The 20,898-nt window shown below is 35.7% G+C and overlaps 1 protein-coding gene and 1 pseudogene across 1 annotated transcript; both read right to left on the reverse strand.

Moving 5' to 3' along the window:
• Positions 1–1,556: 1,556 nt before the first annotated feature.
• Positions 1,557–19,408, reverse strand: LOC141657003 (disease resistance protein RGA2-like; annotated as a pseudogene).
• On the reverse strand, positions 3,592–8,742 carry LOC141657006 (disease resistance protein RGA2-like). The gene is made up of 2 exons (XM_074464114.1): positions 5,479–8,742; positions 3,592–4,727 (listed from the first exon to the last, which is right to left on the reverse strand). The coding sequence occupies exons 1-2, from the start codon at positions 7,299–7,301 to the stop codon at positions 4,706–4,708; spliced, it is 1,845 nt and encodes a 614-aa protein (XP_074320215.1). The 5' UTR covers positions 7,302–8,742; the 3' UTR covers positions 3,592–4,705.
• Positions 19,409–20,898: the final 1,490 nt, after the last annotated feature.

The following is a 20,898-nucleotide window of genomic DNA, read 5'->3' on the forward strand; positions in this document are numbered from 1 at the left end:
GATTATTTTATTGTTAAATGTAACCACAAATGATGGTATTGTCGATTTCCAAACTTTGTAGAACTTGTTTTTCAATAGTGGTCACATTTGGCTGTAAAATGGTTACAAAATACCGTCTTATTACATCAGACCAAAATGGTCCGTCTGAAACAAGACCAACTGTACTAAGAATATGATTAGGACTAAAGATACTCGTTTCTTGAAACCCAAGTAATAGTCTAAGTAATCATTTAACAATCTTATAAATACTTCACCCAAGATGCATTGAAGTTTATCATCTTAAAATCGTTTCTTGAAACCCTAGAAATTATTCAAGCTACCTATTTCATCAACATCGATTATGATGAATGCGCATTTCTCAGTAAGACAAACACTAACAAATACTGATTGCGACGCACAATGCTCCCTCCTTTGGATTCCGCTGGAATTATTAGACGATCCCATGCTTCATCTTCTAAACAACTTAAGTCTGTCTGATACCGAAAATAGCGGAGGTTGCAAGATTAATATGCTGGACTGTAACACCGACAATCAGATGGTGGTAACGATCACGTATTGGCCGGTATTTCGTTGTTATGAAATCACGGGTGGTTGGTACAAAGATGTTATTAAGAGAAGAAAGCTTCAACCTGGAAATCAAATTGCATTTTTGTGGAGTGAACGTCACAATAAACTACTCTTTAGAGCGTGCAATGATCTAACTTGCTTGGACAACACTGTAATACTCCATAGTAAATAACATTAGGCCAGGTGAAAGATTTTCTAGTTTGATTATGTATCTACTCATTGTTTATTTTAATTACTCCGTATTATTAGGTCAGATAGGAATTGTGTTGTTTCATTGTGTCTTTATTCTTTATTACAGTATTACAAACAATGCTATTTGCCTAATTGCCTATTTGGCCGAGTTTTTATGTTTGATCGAGATTTACTTATTAACTATTGAGTACTCAAGTTTACCCATAGTTATTATTAGAGAAAATTATTAGTTGCCAATTTCCGATTTGAGCAAAATTACACACATCGTCAAATACTCAAAAACCAAAATTTGGACATCAACAATGATAAGAATGAATCACCTCCAGTATTATCAACATTTGTTGCAAGAATTATTATTTAACATACGATACATTACTGCTTAAGTCGTTGGCTTTACTCCATCATGTGTTTATTCGAGCCTGGCACACAGTTCGTACGCTGAAGGGATTACTTACTTTACGCGTAGTTTAGGGAGAAATTGCAGTTTAATCTCATTCCTTTTTCCGTTTTATTTTACGGAGCTTATTTATTACATCATTTTGCCTTCCTGTTGGCTTGTCAAGGGTAAAGTTTGATGCCTCATATGTGGCTAATAATGTACAGGATGCAGCAAGAGCCGGATATTATCGACCACTCTATTTAATGGGTAAAAAAAGCGTAGTTTTGAGAGCAATGATACAAAATAAATCAAGTGATCACAAGCTTCAAACTTAATTCAGCAACACCATGAACACCATAAATCATAACTAGCTTCAAACTTAATTCAGCAACACCACGAACACCATAAATCATAATCAACGTCCAAATCTCGCCTCATTAGCTCATTTGTTTTCCGACAAAATTTGCGTATAATAGTGCTAAGCAATCTGCCCAGCTGATGGTAGTTCAGGAAAACATGCAACATCATAGTAACCGATCAGACCAAGTCTAGACATTATTCGACACTCAATTTTATAAAAAAGACACATCTAATATGTCCAAGACTAAAACCGTCCAAAGCTAGAATCTAGCTAGTATGGAAAAAGGGACCATATTGATTAATCACAATGATTAGGGGGCGAAATTCGAGTTGAGATCACTTGTCCCACTTTTTTTTTTGGTGGGACAGAGAATCCGCTCTCGCGAAAATTCACCATCTTGGCTTCAAGAGTCAGCCTCCTTATCTACCAATGCAACAGTAACACCAACTTCAGCTGGTCGGATGATTCTATCGTGGAGCATGTAACCCGGCTGCAAGTACAAGTACACCAAATACAATGATGTTATCTTAAAGTTAACAGGCCCTAATTTGAGCATTCAAATGAGGAGACGCATGCTATTTATGTCTGTTCGCAAATGCCAAATAGTGCCATTATTTTTATGATCCTAATAAAAGCAGATGTCAAAACTACAATGATGCTATAATGTCGATGCAGATTATTTTTTCTTTTTAACTGAAATTTGTCGGATAGAGATAAGGTAGGTAAACTACAATGATACTGAACTGAACTGAAAATTTTAGGTTAAAACCTGATGATATTATAAGACAATATTATGGGACTCATGTCAACATACAAGACATATATCTAACGTTAGATAGGTTGGTGTCAGATTTTTGTTGAACCAACTGAACATAACATAGAGGGATCAGTCCGACTGTAGTCTAGCACCAGTGATAGCTGATACTCTGATAGTATCAAGTTTCAGACGTCACTAGGTCAAAACAGTAAACATTACCTTGAGAACAACAGCAACAGTACCCGGAGGCTTAGAACTGTCAGGCACTTGAAATACGGCATTATGCAGGTTTGGATCAAATTTTTCATCGGTGGGATCAATTTTTTCAATACCAGATTTCCTGAATACCTGAAAGAACAAACGTCGTTACGAAGAAATCACATATCAGTAGCATCTGAGTTATGCACCATCTGAGTTATGCACCATTTATTGAGACACAAACCTTCACAGCAAACTTCTTTGAATTCTCTGCATTACGCCGTGTTCGTTCCATAACATTCTCTATTTTAGCATAACTACGGAGAAGTTTATCCTTCCATTCACCACACTCTTTTTCCTTTTTCTGAAAGAGTTCTTCCTTCTCAAACAGAACCTTCACAAGCTCCTCTTTACAAAGGTCATCAAGGTCTACTTCAGAAACTGGTGCAGAACCTGCTTCTCGTGTAGTTTCCTCGGAAGATTCTGCAGAAGCAAGGTCCAAGGAATTTTCCTTATAGAAAGATCCAACCTCAATTGGCAATCCCAATTAAAAAAATACTGATTGCGACGCACAATGCTCCCGCCTTCAGATTCTGTTGGCTGCTAGCTCGTTGTTATGCAATCACGGGTGGTTGGTACAAGGTGTTATTGAAGTTTGTTTCTACAAGTACGATATACGGAATATGTAGTATTAGAATAAATAAATAATACAGTAAATGAATTATGATAAAATGATATTGAAGTTTGTTTCTCCGTAATCCTGGTTGGTTCTCGCTTTTGAATGTTGCGAACTTACAGTAAACAACAGAAACGGACAGAGTGAAAGCGACAAGAGCGGCGGAGGATAAAACTGAAAATGTTTAGCTAAAAAGAACGGTGTGAAATAACTTAACCACAAATTCTTGGTTAAGACCATTCTAAGTTAAAACGACACTTACAACCGATTTAAGTAACACAAAAGGAAAGGGTTGAAAGAGGTCTTAACTCAAGGCGGTCTTATGCACTGGCTACTGAAACATAACACAGGTCACCGGCCAAATCAGGATTCACAAAGACAAATCTTCGTCACTTCAACATGACATATCATTCTCTCATAGCCATTCTTGCAGAGTTACATACACTATATAAGGAGTTAAGGACTATCTTTATTTCTTCCACGGAAAAAAATACGGAGTACAAATCATTGAATATGTTTAAAAACGGAAAAATATTGGGAAGGAAAATCGTAAGAATACATCATTACAAGAAAAAACAAATTATTACACTTTAGTATTACTAATCTGTCTGATGATCTATGCACGACAGACACGGTAGATCATTTTGGAATTCTCTTTGACAGAAAGTAGTGGGATATGCTGAATCTTGGGCCAGTCGTCACCAGTTGGGCCAGCACATCTGTTGGTTAATCCCGAACAATCCTCGATCTCGAGTTCATATAAGGTAGTAAGCTTACTAAATCCTTCAGGCAGACATGTCAGCTTGGGACACTTGAACAAACGCATATATTCAAGAGACAAGAAGCAACTTATCCATTCTGGCAGTGCTTCCAAATTATCATTTTGTTGTAGCTTCAGACTGCGAAGCTTTGTAAAGTGTCGAAACCCATTAGGGAGATGATGTAGCTTAGGAATGCGAAGAATATCCAACGAACGAATACTTTTCAAGGCTTTCCATGGCATGTCACAGTCGACTTGTCTATTTTGTGAGAGATCTAACTCGTCGCAATTCTTCAGGGCTAAACTTTCCAGAGAAGTGAGATGTTCCAGCCCCTCAAAAATTGATGTGAGATGTGGACAACCTAAATAAGCCAAAGAGGCGAGAGAAGGTAGACGCTGAAAGACTTCCCTGAGTATGCAAGTGTTAAGCAACTTCAAATCCCCAATAGCCAATGAAGTAATATGAACTAAGCATTCTCGCGGCAAAGAAAACAGGTGTTCAACTTCATCCACGCTCAAGGTCTTCAGCTTTGAACACTCAGATGTGGTGACTGAAGACCCAACATCACCACTCGCTTGGGAGCTTGTTACTTCCGATAACAACGTGAGGTGTTTGTTGGCAGGCCATAGTGTTAATTCCTCGACAATAGGACAAAGTGGAAAGGTTTTTAGTTCCGGACATGAATAAATTTCCAATTTTGTAAGTTTGGAGAATGACAGAGATAGAGGATGATGTTGACTTGACTGGTGAGATATATTCACATGATCACTGTAATCTGTCGTCTCTATGTCCTCCCACCATCCTTTCAACTTAGTTATACCATCGAGACGAAGTTCCTGAAGAGATGGAAAAAATGTTTGAGGGGGTGATGGTGATAAATCAATCCCACATAGACTCCTTTCCATGTACTCCACTTTATAAAAATGTCTAACACACATGCGTTTTAAGAAAGGGAGTTGGCTGAAAGAAGGGACTTCTCTGCAATTTCGGAAGACAGAGAGACGGACCTCAACTAGATTTGGAAGAATCTTAAAGAAACTCTCTCTCATCGCCCAACTCGGGAGCTTTCTACCTTTGTATAAGTTTATATCCAACTTCTTCAAGTTTTGGTGTGGTTTCAGACCTTCTAAAATAGCCTCATTATGGTCCATAGTGCCACAGAGAAAATTCAAAACTAACACAGTCAGCCTGTGTTTGCTATGCAAGTTTGCTTCTCTTGCTTCACTACCAGGGTCCATTGGAAAGTTAAAAAAAATTAGTTTTAATGATCCACTTAGGTTATTAAGTGTCTTCAGGTCCCTTAACTGAGCGGTGGTAGCATGGGACTGTAGGGTATTAGATTCTCTACATTTCACTATAAACATGGGTAATTTATGAAGAGAAGTTAATTCTCCGAGGCCATATGGCATATGGGTCATAGAATTGCAATCAAGAGTATTGAGGTTCCTAAGATTAGTAAGTTTGCTAGTATGGATAGGTAATGCTCTAAGCCATTTGCAACGGTAGAGAATCAATGTTTGCAAATTATGAAGTTTTGTAATTGAATGTGGAAGTTCTTCTATAGGGTTCATGGACAGATTAAGGTACCTTAAGTGAATTAACTTGCCAATGGATTTGGATAGAATCTTGACCCCACGATCACGCAAATCCAACACGCGCAAGCATCTGAAGTTTGAAATTAGCTGTCGAAGAATAGGTTTGTTGAAATATGATCCAGATCTATTATACTCTGGCAAAAGAAAAGTCCTCAATTGTTTCGCCTCTAGCATGTAACTTGGGATCTTCCATGAACCAGTCTGATAAAAATGATCAAAGGACAAGTGACGGGTTTTGACATTGATATCTCCCTCCTGTAAGTCCGCCACTTTACTCCGAGACTCGATTCCAGTTACTTCTATAGCCAAATCATGCATCAAATCATGCATTTTGAAACTTGAAATACTTCCCCATTCATCTCTTGTTATATCTTGAAAGAAGCACCTTTGCAGCAATTGCATTAAATACTCGTGACAACGTTCTTCTAAACATTGAGTTGTACCAGATGGAATAACAAAGCCCTCCGCCATCCAGAGATCAATCAACATATCCGTTTCAAATTTATAATCCTTAGGAAACAGTGCACAATAAGCAAAACAGTTCTTTAACGGAGACAACAAGTGATGATAACTGAGCTTTAAAATAGCCATAACGTTGTTCTGTTTATCAGGCCAGTTCACAAAGCTAGTACCTGCAATTGAAATCCACTTCCACTCCTCTTCTCCATGTAGAAGAGTGCCCAAACTTCTTATGGCCAATGGAACACCTACACACCTTTTCACAATCTCTTCCGCTAATTTCACCAATTGCGGTTGCTTTTGAGATTCTCCAGGATTAAATGCCATCTTTTCAAATAATTTCCATGCCTTCTCTTCGGAAAGGCCATTTAACTCATAAGCCTGAACACTGCCCATGATATCGGCCACCTTTCTTGAACGTGTAGTTACCAATATCTGGCTTCCCTCTCCACCAACCATTAAAAGTGCCTTTAGCTTTAGCCATTCCTCAGGCTTCTCATTCCACACATCATCAAGAACAAGTAAATATTTCTTTCCCCCAATTTCTTTCCTTAGTTGGCCTTGCAACTGGTCCATCTCTAAATTCAGAGACGTGCTATTTGTCGCTGACATAATAATCTTCTTTGTGATTTCCTTCACATCAAAGACTTCAGAGACACAAACCCATAACTTGAGCTCAAAGTTGTTCTCAACTCGTTCATCATTGTACAACAGTTGAGCTAAAGTTGTCTTCCCCAAACCTCCGATCCCTACAATAGGGATAACAGCTAGTCGCTGCTCTTCCGCAGCATGAGACGCCATCATAATATCTATGATGGCATCTCTATCATCCTCTCTACCAATAACTTCATCTACAGCTATGAAAGAGTGAGTTTGCCCTCTCACCTGCCTAATTAGCCTTTGTTCCATGCTTTCCTCATGAGGGCGTAGTACCAAGGCAAATTCAGAGCTGTCTTTAACTATGTCATCAAGCTCTTTCCTAATCTTTTTAATCTTACTTGAAATACTGAAGGCAAAAGCAATTTGGTTGGAGTGGGAAAAGAAAGTGAGTACCTCTTTAGATATACTGTCACCGCCCATGACTGCTCTTTGCGTTGCCATAGTTGTACACTCATCGAACAAGTCATCTGCAGCGAATACAACAGGTCTAAGCCTGTCAAGCCAACCACGCACAGTGTGGTTCTCAACTTGTCTTTCCTCGGCATCCAACATGACATCTTTGATTGTATTTATTGTGTTTTTCAGCTTTTCGACATGGGTTTTGATACCCCATGTCGATGCAACTTCATTCAATGCCCTCGAGCCTAAATTTGTAAGAAGTGACTGAGCAACGTTGAACAATATTCCTTCAGCCATATTCTCAATCTAACTTTTTTTTTTTTTCAGTTCTTTCAAAGGTTGCAGATTTGTGGGTTATCAGATTCAGAAGATAGTTACATATACCAATAATTGTTTACTTGGCTTAAATTAATGCTGCCACTACCCCCACTTGGTAAACAATGCTTTTTTAAAGACTAACTTCAAATTCTTAAAGACTTTGATTAGATTATGTTTGTGTCAGCATACATTATGCCAGTACAGTTAACTTTTTTATTTGATTTTTCTTACATCTCGTGAGCTCGCCGATAATTTAGCTTTCATCAATTCTTATTTAACACCGTCTTGATTTAACACGGCTGTGACACTCGATTAAAATAAACAAGCAGATCTTGACGGCAGATTGATAAAATGAAGAAGAGTTGACATCTCTACAATAAGATGGAAAGGTTATAGGCTACTAGAAACTAGTTCCATTACTAGATTTGAATGCTGTAATACAGGATACGGAATAAAGATATCACAGTTTCAAATGTACGTAATTCAGCAATAGCTTGAACACCATAACAATCGCCCAAATCTCGACACATCAGCTCATTTGTTTTCCAACAAAACTTGCGTATATTACTATTAGTGCTAAGCAATCTGCCCAGCTCATGGACTTTCAGGAAAACATGCATCATCATAGCTGTGTTACTCAGACTCCTTGACAAGGTGTCGTATCCGACGCGTATCCGGGTATCGGACACTTTATTTTTAAATTTAAAAGACACTCAGATTCAGTCAAACAAGTGTCTTGACCAGTATAATAGACATGACACGACACCCCATAGTGGACTGCACATGATAATACGGTCAAACAAGATGAAGAGGCAATTTTTCTTTTAAGCTTTGAAAAATGAAAATAAAACCGACAAGAGAAGATGTTCAGTGTTAAATAATTAAAGAATAGTAGAGTGGTTCTAGGTGATACCCCTAAATTTTATCAATAGCTATTGTAAATCGTAATACCCCTAAACTTTTACTCCGTCAATATATGTGTAGTTAGTAGTTACTCCGCTAAATGATGCATAAAAGTCTAAAACTGTCATTAATTCATCTTTCCCACTGATGACAATTACTCATCAACCACCTAGTGACCAAACCCCTTTCTTCATCGCACCACCACTCACGCCGCTGCACCCTCGTAGCACCACCGCCAAAGAGGGTGAGGTAAAAGAAAGGTTAAATAAGCAGCCACGCCATCAATTAATGGAACAAATTGACGGAATAGAAGTTTAGGGTTACGTAGATGGTTACTGATAAAAGTTAGTGGTACCAACTACCAAATATAGAAATTCCCATAATTAAAAAACAAGTTAAATTCATACTACTACTAAGTGCAATTCAAATCAGAAAGTAACCCTAATACCCAAAAATCACACTAAATTAATTCAAAAAAATCATGTATGGAACCCTAATACCCAAAATCGTACCTGAAAATGGTAGTTGGATGACCGTTTGATTATCGATTTGATAAGAAATATGATCGGAGACTGAAGAGGGGAGTCAACGGTGGTCCGCGTTGACCGTCCATGGTGGAATGGTGGCCGTCGGTCCGCCGCCTGTGGTGGTCTTGCTAAAAAGTGTGTTGTTGATTTGTGGTTCATTATACAAAGCCGGTGTATGAGTTGAAGCTTTCTAATTTGGTTTTATTTTTATTTTATTTTTAATATTTTAAATTAAGGTTTTGTTTGGTAAACTAATTAAAACCGGAAAACTTGAAAAAGCTAGCTGAAAATTTAGAGCTAATAAGATAATTGATTATACGAAAAAGTGTGGCAAATTCTCTGTCTACTAAAAAATAGGTGGATCTAAAAAATTTCATTACAGAAAGTATCTTTCTAGAAGGATAATTACAATTAAGTCCATTTACTAAATAAGGAAACTAATAATTATATTTTATTTCATTAAATTATATTTCATTAATATTAATCTTTCCATTAAATTATATTATTTTCATGAAACTCTAAACTATATTCTCTTAATAAAATTATAAATAAGATTAAAATAAAACTATAAATTGCTACATATTTTATTTATGTTATTATTTGAGAATGACTTGACTCATAGTATTATATATAAAGCAAACTGCAAATCGCTATTATTACTTTCGTGACAAAAAAAATTAAAAGAATTTAAAAGTTAGAATCATTAGCTTTGTGATATAAAAAAATATTTTGTTTAAAATACATTTCAGCACATTACTCAATGCTCATTAGCTTTGTGATATAAAAAATATTTTGTTTAAAATACATTTCAGCACATTACTCAATGCTCTTGATTAATTGTTGATTAGTTGTCAGTTACAATTTTTTTTCCTCAAAACAAAATACAATGACGAGAAATATGTACAGTTAATGAGATAGCATTATTATATAAGTAATTTATTAAAAAAAAAAACTCTCTATACTATGACGAGAAATCTATATATATATATAAAACAGAGTTTTTTCGAGCGATCTGAGAGCGTCCACATCATCAAAAATCAATTTAGGAAAGTATAATTTTTAATGTAAAAAATAAAGTGGAGAATCTTTTAATTATTATAATATGTATATTTCTTAAATTATATTCAAGTGATATTTCCAATTTTTATATCAACCTTTTACATTTCATTTGGCAAAAAATATATTGCTAAAAAAATTATGAAAATAATATAATTAGCTTTGTGGTAAAAAATGCTATCATTAGAGTATAGATTTCATATTCTTTGCACATATTAAAGATGGTGTACTTCGTAATATGTAAAATTGTGTACTTTTTAGTATGTTTTGTCCCACATTGGAAAATAACGTAGGTGCGGTGAATATGCTACATATAAATAGCAGAATTGTCCCACATCAAAAGATTAGTACAAGATGATGTGATCCTATGATTATAAATAGGAGGCATATTTGGAACTTATGATCCACCCAAAAAAAATTGAGTCTCATAAATATTGTTTTAAAGAGCTCTTAAGATTTTCAATCATTATCTACGATATGATATAAAAAATAAAGTGGAAATCGTTGAGAACTACCCGGAAAAGAGCTAAGAACATGAGCAAGAAAATCAAAAATACAAAACTAAAGGTTTTACTAATGGTAGTCTCCTGACAGAGTACAAAACTAAAGAAATAATGTCGGTAAAATAATATTATTAGATTCATGGTAAGAAATGCTATCATTAGAGTATGTATAGATTTCATATAATTTGCACATATTAAAGATGGTGTATTTCATAGTATGTTATATGTCCCACATTGAAAAATAATATAGGTGTGACAAATATACTACATATAAAAAATAGAATTTTTCCACATCGAAATATAACACAAGGTGGGTGATTCCATGATTATAAATAAGAGGCATCCTTGGAACTTAGGCATCAACCAAAAATCATTTGAGTATCTTAAGTACTGTCTTGGAGTGCTCTTAAAAGTTTATATCATTATATTTTCTACCTACTGATTTTATATGTCCCACATTTAAAAAATTATGTAGGTGTGGTAAATATACTACGTTTAAATAATATAATTAGAATTGTGTTAAAAAAATTTCTATCATTAGAGTATAGGTTCATATCATTTGCACATATTTTTATTATGATAAAAAAATAGAAAACAAATGTATGAATATTAATAGATAATATAGTATTTACTTATTATTAAATCGGGTTGGATGTCGAATTAGGTTCAAAAAATATGGTGTACTTTTAAATATGTTATTCGTCTCACATTGAAAAAGAATGTAGGTGTGATAAATATATACTACGTATAAATAGTTGAATTGTCCCACATCGAAGATTATCATGTTTGAGGTGATCCCATGATTATAAATAGGATTTATCCTTGGAACTTAGGTCTCACCCAAAATATATTAATCTCTCAAAGTATACTTATTATATAAGAGACTTTAAACATAATCTTGAATTAAATGTTAAATTTTTAAAGTTGTAACATTTTTTTAGGTGGGAGAAAGAGCGATAAAATGGTCAGTATTATAACGGAAATTTTTCATGATACCCTCGAATTTTGGTAGATTACACATAATACCCCTAATTTTAAGTTTCTACATATAATACCCTTGTGTTTACTTTTTTTCATAACGCTATTACTCCTATGAGTAACTAGATGAGTAATTGAGCATGCCATGCTATTTGTGTTTTGTTATTTAGGTATTAAATGTTAGTTTATTAAATAAAATATGGATTTAGGAATTAGATAATGAAGTGTTTGTGTAATAGATAACAAAAGAAAAAGGCGTCCCCAAGTCATAAGAGTAATGGGCTTATGACGGAAGTTGTCAAATGGTATTCTGAGAAAGAAAAAGGTGAATACAAGGGTACCATTTATAGAAACTTAAAATTAGGGGTACCATGTGTAATCTATCAAAGTTCAAAGGTACCATGAGAAATTTATAATATTATACTGATATAGTTAATTAAATTTTCATTTAAAAGAGAGAGATATTCGTACCAATAAAACAATAAAGGGGGAATTATTTTTTAATTGTTATTTTATTGCCACGCCATCAAACTTAACGTCCATTTAATAACCTTTACATAATTAGGGGGTACCATGGTCAAAAAAATGGAACCTCAAGGGTACCGTAGACAAATTCTTAAAAGTAGGGGTAACATGGAAAATCTGACAAAATTAAGGGGTACCACGAAAAATTTCTGTATCTCAATTATGATTTTTTTTTTTTTTTGAAGAAAAACAACGTACAAATATTAATGGAGAGTACTTGATCATATTATTAAATTTAAATATAACTATTAGATATAATGAGTAGCAATTGTCCGTATTCGGTATTCGGGATCTGGTTGGATGTCGAACTAAGTGGAAAAAAGATAGTGTAATTCTGAGTATGTTATTTGTCCCACATTGAAAAATAATGCAGGTTTGATGAATATATATTACGTATAAATAGTAGAATTGTCCCACATCAGAAAATAATCCAAGTTTGGTGAATATATTACATATAAATAATAGAATTGTCCCACATCGAAAGATTAGTATAAGGTAGGGTGATTAATATAAATAAGAGTTACCCCACGTATATATTAATCTTTTATTTTTTTGAAAGAGATATTTTAATAATATGTAAACCAATCATTAGACATATAATGTAAATATTAAACCCTTATAATGTTTTTTTTTTTTTGCATTATAAATAAGTTTATTACCCCCGTTGCAACGCACGGGCATTCAAACTAGTATAAACAATCAATGAGATATCATTATTGTATGGATTTTTCTAACCTATGCCCACGACGAGAAATATAAACAATTAATGAGATATCATTATTGTATGGGTTTTTCTAAACTATGCCCACTAGGCACAGGATAAAAAACCCAAAAGAGAAAGTAATAAATGTATTTTCTTGTAAATAAAGTTCTTGTATAAGTAATTTATTAAAAATAAAAAACTCTATATACCATGCATTTATTGCACGGGGTCTAAACTACTTAACTAAAAAAGTAGTTTATTTAGGCAAATAAGCTACCCGTTCCGCACAACCTATTTGACAGTACAGTTGACTTTTTTATTTTATTTTTCTTACATCTTGTGAGCTCGTTGATAATTTAGCTTTCATCAACACCGTCTTGATTTAAAATAAATGTGAAAATAAAATAAGATTTTGAAAAATCTTAAATTAAGACGGTCTTGAGCAAGACTAACTCGCTAGCTTTCCGGGAATGCTTATTAATGAACAACTCATAAACAAGCTTGGTACAGATTTGTGGGTGCACAAAATAAACAAACTTAAAACAGAAATACACACGAATTCATAAACAAGCAGATCTTGATGGTAAATATCAATAGGTCAGCAGTAGCATTCTAGCAGATAATCAAACCAGTGCCTGCTTGACGGTAGATTGATAAAATGAAGAAGAGTTCGACATCTCTACAATAAGATGGAAAGGTTACAGGCTACTAGAAGCTAGTTCCAAAGCTAGAATCTAGCTAGTATGGAAAAAGGAACCGTATTGATTAATCACAAAGATTAGGGGGCGAAATTCGAGTTGAGATTACCTGTCCCATTTTTTTGTGGGACAAAGAATCCGCTCTCGCAAATTCTCCATCTTGGCTTCGAGAGTCGGCCTCCTTATCTTCCAATGCAACAGTAACACCAACTTCAGCTGGTCGGATATGATTCTGTCGTGAAGCATGTAACCCGGCTGCAAGTACACCAAATACAAAGATGTTACCATAAAGTTAACAGGCCCTACTTTGAGCATGAAAATGAGGAGACGCAAGCTATTTATGTCTGTCTGCAAATGCCAAATTATACCATTTTTCTCTCACGAAATATTTTGATATATTTCTAAAGAAAATTATTCTAATAAAAGCAGACGTCAAGACTACAATGATGGAAACCGAGTACCCATTCTTTTCAACTGAAATTTGTTGAATGGAGGTATAGTAAACTACAATTGATGCTGAACTTAAACTGAAAATTTTGGTAAAAGCCTGATGCTATTATTGGTCATTATATAGTGAGAGCTATCTAATGGTAGGCTGACATCAGTGATAGCTGATAGTAACAAGTTTCAAAAGTCACAAGGTCAGAAAACTGAACATTACCTTAAGAACAACAGAAACAGTACCCAGAGGCTTAGAACTGTCAGGCACTTGAAATACGGCCTTATGCAGGTTTAGATCAAATTTTTCATCGGTGGGATCAATTTTTTCAATACCAGATTTCCTGAATACCTGAAAGAACAAACGTCGTTATGAAGAAATCACATATCAGTAGCATCTGATTTATGCAACTTTTTCAGACCTATAAATTATACTCCTATAATGCAATTTCACAGCAAGTGCATAAAATAAAACAAACTCAGCAAAGAATAAAATTGTAACATACACTGGCAACACCGCCACCTTATTCATGTGCAAGCACAAGACCAGTACACACCTTCCAGCAACGTTTTCAGAACTGGAACGGCACCAATTGTATCCCCCGAAACATCAATTTTACTGAAACTTTCTTTAGTCACTGCAGAAGCTCTTGACAGATTGTCAGCAACATCTAGTAAACTTTTGGCAAAGCTCTGAACAAGTTCAAAATAGCAACCATGAGGAACAACATACCAAGCGCTTCATAGAATTAAATCCGAAACAATCCAAAGACACAAACCTGCACAGCAAACTTCTTTGAATTCTCTGCATCACGCCGTGTTCGATCCATAACATTCTCTATTTCAGCATAACTAAGGAGAAATTCTCTGCATCACGCCGTCTACTTCAGAATCTGGTGCAGCAAGATCTAACCTCAGTTGGCAATCCGAAATAAATACCAAGATCCTTTTGCTCAGGCCAGACCTGAACCTGATCACTCAATCATTAGATTTTCCGAGTATCGACTCGTGTGAAAAATATGTTGCTCCCATTTAAGTGATTCAATGTTCATCTAAGAATTGTGTTGGGAGATGGGAGCTCTGATATTAGGATAAATAATACAGTAATGAATTTGAAGCTGTTGCTAATTACCGTAATCCTGGTTCGTTCTTGCTTTTGGATGTTACAGAGTTACAATAAACAACAGAAATGGATAGAGCAGAAGCAATAAGATCGAGTGGAAAAGGATAAAACTGAAAATGTTTAGCAGAAAACGACAGTGTGAAATAACTTAACTACAAATTCTTGGTTAAGACCGTTCTAAGTTAAGATGACACTTACAACCGATTTAAGTAACACGAAAAAAAGAGTTGAAAGAGGTCTTGACTCAAGGCGGTCTTAAGCACGGGCAACTGAAACGTAACACCGTCCAAATGAAATGGAAAAATCATCTACTAAATCAGGATTCACAAACACAAATCTTTGTTACTTCAACATGACATATCATTCTCTCATAGCCATACTTCCAGAGTTAGACTTGCAGAGTTGCAGACACTATTAAGGAGTTAATACGGAGTATAAATCATTGAATATGTTTAAAAGCGGACAACTACCGGGAAGGAAAATTGTAAGAATACATCATTACAAGAAAAAACAAATTCTTACACTGTAGTATTACTACTCTGACTGATGATCTATGCACGACAGACACGGTAGATCATTTTGGAATTCTCTTTGACAGAAAGTAGCGGGATATGCTGAATCTTGGGCCAGTCGTCACCAGTTGGGCCAGCACATCTCTTGGTTAATCCCGGACAATCCTCGATCTGGAGTTCATATAAGGTAGTGAGCTTACCAAATCCTTCAGGCAGACATGTCAGCTTGCCACACTTCATCAAACACATATACTCAAGAGACGAGAAGCAACTTATCCATTCTGGAAGTGCTTTCAAATTATGATTATATTTTATTTTCAGACTTACTAGCTTTGTAAGGTGTTGAAACCCATTAGGGAGATGATGTAGCTTAGGAAGGTAAAGAATATCCAACGAACGAATACTTTTCAAGGCTTTCCATGGCATGTCAGAGTCGACTTGTCTATTTTGTGAGAGATCTAATTCCATGCAATTCTTCAGGACTAAACTTTCCAGAGAAGTGAGATGTTCCAGGCCCTCAAAAATTGATGTGAGTTCAAAACATAAAAAAGTCAAAGAGGTGAGAGAAGGAAGACGCTGAAAGACATCTTTGAGCATGCAAGTGTTGAGCAACACGGAATCTGTAATAGCCAATGAAGTAATATGAACTAAGCATTCTCGCGGCAAAGAAAACAGGTGTTCAACTTCATCCACGCTCAAGGTCTTCAGCTTTGAACAGTACTCAGATGTGGTGACTGAAGACCCAACATCACCACCCGCTTGAGAGCTTATTACTTCTGATAACAAAGTGGGGTGTTTGGGGACATGCCGTAGTGTTAATTCCTCGACAATAGGACAAAGTGGAAAGGTTTTTAGTTCCGAGGATGAATGTATTTCCAATTTTGTAAGTTTGGGGAATGACAGAGATAGAGGATGATGTTGACTTGACTGGTGAGATATATTCACATGATCACTGTAATCTATCGTCCCTATGTCCTCCCACCATCCTTTCAACTTATATATACCATCGAGTCTAAGTTCTTGAAGAGATGGAAAAAATGTTTGAGGGGGGGATTGTGATAAATCAACCCTTTCCATGTACTCCACTTCATCAAAACATTCAACGGACATACGTTTTAGGAAAGGGAGTTGGCTGAAAGAAGGGACTTCTCGGCAATTTTTGAATTTAGAGAGATGGACCTCAACTAGATTTGGAAGAGTCTTACAGAAACTCTCTCTCATTGCCCAACTCGGGAGCTCTCTACCATTGTATGAATATATATCCAACTTCTTCAAGTTTTGGTGTGGTTTCAGACCTTCTAAAATAGCCTCATCATGGTACATAGTGCCAGAGGTTGCTGTGCCCTCCAATTCCAAAACTAACTCAGTCAACCTGTGTTTGCTATGTAAGTTTGCTTCTCTTGCTTCGCTTGCAGGGTCCATTAGACAGTTAAAAAAAATTATTTTCAAGGATCCACTTAGGTTATTAAGTGTCTTCAGGTCCCTTAACTGAGCGGTGGAAGCATCGGACTGTAGGGTATTAGATTCTTCACATTTCACTATAAAGATGGGTAATTTATGAAGCGAAGTTAATTCCCCGAGGCCAGACGGCACGTGGGTCATAGAATCGCAAGAAAGAGTATTGAGGTTCCTAAGATTAGTAAGTTTTCTAGTATGGATAGGTAATGCGCTAAGATCTTGGCAACCATAGAGAATCAATGTCTGCAAATTATATAGTCTTGTGACTGAATGTGGAAGTTGTTCTATTGGATTCAAGGACAGATTAAGGTACCTTAAGTGAATTAACTTGCCAATGGATTTGGGTAGACTCTTGACCCCACGATCACGCATATCCAACACACGCAGGCATCTGAAGTTTGAGATTAGCTGTTGAAGAATAGCTTTGTTGAAATATGATCCAGATCTATAATACTCTGGCAAAAGAAAAGTCCTCAATTGCTTCGCCTCTAACATGTAACTTGGGATCTTCCATGAGCCAGTCTGATAATAATGATCAAACGACAAGTGACGGATTTTGGCATTGATATCTCCGTCCTGGAAGTCCACCACTGTACTCCGAGACTCGATTCCAGCTATTTCTATGGCCAAATCATGCATCAAATCATGCATTTTGAAACTTGAAATACTTCCCCATTCATCTCTTGTTATATCTTGAAAGAAGCACCTTTGCACCAATTGCATTAAATACTCGTGACAAAGTTCTTCTAAACATTGAGTTTTACCATATGGAATAACAAAGCCCTCTGCCATCCAAAGATCAATCAACATTTCCGTTTCAAATTCATAATCCTTAGGAAACAATGCACAATAAGCAAAACAGTTCTTTAATGGAGACAACAAGTGATGATAACCGAGCTTTAAAATAGCCATAATGTTGTCTTGTTTATCGTGCAAATTCACAAAGCTAGTACCCGCAATTGAAATCCACTTCCACTCTTCTTCTCCACGTAGAAGTGTTCCTAAACTTCTTAAGGCCAATGGAACACCTACACACCTTTTCAAAATCTCTTCCGCTAATTTCACCAATTGCGGTTGCTTTTGAGATTCTCCAGGATTAAATGCCATCTTTTCAAATAATGTCCATGCCTTCTCTTCGGAAAGGCCATTTAATTCATAAGCGTGAACACTGCCCATGATATCGGCCACCTTTCTTGATCGTGTAGTTACTAATATCCTTCCTTCCTTCTCCACCAACCATTAAAAGTGCCTTTAGATTTAGCCATTCCTCAGGCTTCTCATTCCACACATCATCTAGAACAAGTAAATATTTCTTTCCTCCAATTTCTTTCCTCAGTTGCAAGGCCAACTGGTCCATCTCCAAATTCTGAGACGTGCTATTTGTCGCTGACATAATAATCTTCTTTGTGATTTCCTTCACATCAAAGACTTCAGAGACACAAACCCATAACCTGAGCTCAAAGTTCTTCTCAACTCGTTCATCATTGTACAACAGTTGAGCTAACGTTGTCTTTCCCAAACCTCCGATCCCTACAATAGGGATAACAGCTAGACGCTGCTCTTCCGCAGCATGAGAGGCCATCATAATATCTATGATGGCCTCTCTATCATCCTCTCTACCAATAACTTCATCTGCAGCTACGAAGGAGTGAGTTTGCCCTCTCACTTGCCTACTTAGCCTTTGTTGCTCGCTTTCCTCATGAGGGCGTAGTACCAAGGCAAATTCAGAGCTGTCTTTAACTATGTCATCAAGCTCTTCCCTAATCTTTTTAATCTTATTCGAAATACTGAAGGCAAAAGCAATTTGGTTGGAGCGGGAAAAGAAATTGAGTACCTCTTTAGATATACCGTCACTGCCCATGACTGCTCTTTGCGATGCCATTGTTGTACACTCATCAAACAAGTCATCTGCAGCGAACACAACAGGTCGAAGCCTGTCAAGCCAACCACGTACAGTGTGGCTCTCAACTTGTCTTTCCTCAGCATCTAACATGACATCTTTGATTGTATTTATCGTTTTTTTCAGCTTTTCGACATGGGTTTTAATGCCCCATGTCGATGCAACCTCATTTAATGCTCTCGAGCCTAAATTTGTAAGAAGTGACTGCGCAACGTTGAACAATATTCCTTCAGCCATACTCACAATCTCACTTTTTTTTTCTCAGTTCTTTCAAAGGTTGCAGATTTGTGGGTGATCAGAGTCAGAAGATAGTTACATATACCAATAGTTGTTTACTTGGCTTAGATTAATGCTGCCACTACTCCCACTTGGTAAACAATGCTTTTTTTAAAGACCAACTTCAAATTCTTAAAGACTTTGATTAGATTAATGCTGCCACTATCCCACTTGTTACGTCTCGTGAGCTAGCTGATATTTTAGATTTCACCAATTCTAGTTTAACACCGCCTTGATTAAGATGGGTCTCACAACCGATTAAATAAAGGTGAAAATAAGAGAAGGTTTTGAGAAGTCTTAAATTAAGACGGTCTTGAGCAAGACTAACTCGCTAGCTTTCCGGGAATTGTGAACAGCTCATGAACAAGCTTAAACAGAATTACACACGAATTCATAAACAAGCAGATTTACTAACAATTTCAATGAACATAATAATTAAAAAACAAGTTAAATCACAAAGGGACTAAAATTGACAGAGAGAAGATCGAAATTGATTTTTTTCCCTAAATTAATTGAAAAGAATCAAGTATGGAACCCTAATACCCAAAATCGTACCTGAAAATGGTAGTTGGATGACCGTTTGATTATCGATTTGATAAGAAATATGATCGGAGACTGAAGAGCACAGTCAACGGTGGTCCGGGTAGACCGTCATTGGAGGAATGGTGGTCGTCGGTCCGCCGCCTGTGGTGGTCATCAAAGGAGTTTCATTATACAAAGCGTATACGAGTCTGAACTGAAGCTTTCTAATTTGGTTTTAAAATTCTATGTTTTGACGAGTTTTTCGGTTTTTTATGCGGCAGAGCTGGTAAAAGCCGACCCGATTCGATACAATCCGAAAAATGAGTGAACTGAAACCGACCCGGCCCGACCCGATAATTGATAGCAGCCTTATTTTTTCCAACTTGAACCGACCCGACCCGTGACCCGATATTTTCTCAGATAGATGACCCAATAATGAACTAGGTTAATAATAGTTTAAATAACATCAAATTGACATTCATCTTAATTATTTTTACTTAAAACTACAATTAATACACTTCCCCATTATTTAAATATAACTACCACCTAAAACTAAATATATAAGATAAAATATATGGTGATAACCTGACTCGACACTGACCGACTAATAACCCGACCCGACTTGCCACCCGAAGATAACCCGTCACGAATCGAGCCGACCTGAACCCGTCACTGGCCCAGCATAACCCGAACTCGATATGACCCTACCTGCTTTGACCTGATCCGTAACCAGCCTGAATGACCCGATTGCCACCTCTACGTATTAGTGACTCAGTGAGCTTTTCCTTTTATCTTTACCTTTTTTAAATTCTAAATGGTGCTTGGTGTTCCCATAACTCTATGCATTATTAGTTTATATCATAATTTTAGTTTCTTAGTTAATCTATTATACAGATCTCGCGCATATATGTGCGGTATATATAGAATTTTTATTTTGTAATGTATTATTAATAGATTTTTACTATTTACATGTAATTGATTTTTCATATTACACTCCTCTAATTTTCATATGAGAAATAAAATTGAACTGGGAAACTAATCAAGATAATTGACTAATTGAGTAAAGTCATGAAAAGTCCATTTTAATGAAAATATTCTTTTACCAGAAAAATATTGATTTAAATTTATAAATTTTGATAAATAATTTTAATAACTTGTTTTGTCACATAACTAATAATATCAAATTATAGTTTTTTTTATACGAAGTAAGTTTGTGTTAAGTCATTTACTAATATATAATAATAGAACTAATAAAAGATTTAACCATTTAAAATCTTTAGATTTATACCAGTTTTGTTTTATTTTATTTAAATTATTGTAATTTAGAATTTAGAAAAGATTACCGTGATTAAAAGATTTAATGAAAAAACAATAATTAATTTAAAGAAAGTCTTGCATGTTTCCTTATTTAACCGGATTTCTTTTGGAGGAAAAAACATTTGAGAATTTTATCG

The sequence above is a fragment of the Silene latifolia genome, chromosome 5, assembly GCF_048544455.1.
Source record: "Silene latifolia isolate original U9 population chromosome 5, ASM4854445v1, whole genome shotgun sequence".
NCBI classification, from domain to species: domain Eukaryota; kingdom Viridiplantae; phylum Streptophyta; class Magnoliopsida; order Caryophyllales; family Caryophyllaceae; genus Silene; species Silene latifolia.

What these genes read in the sequence shown, in the direction of transcription:
- LOC141657006 (XM_074464114.1), bottom strand. Translation starts at nt 7,301, where the DNA reads ATGGCTGAAGGAATATTGTTCAACGTTGCTCAGTCACTTCTTACAAAT. An exon ending in GGCAAGTTAATTCACTTAAG is followed by an intron (nt 4,728 to 5,478) that starts GTACCTTAATCT and finishes CCATCTCTTCAG; the next exon opens with GAACTTCGTCTCGATGGTAT.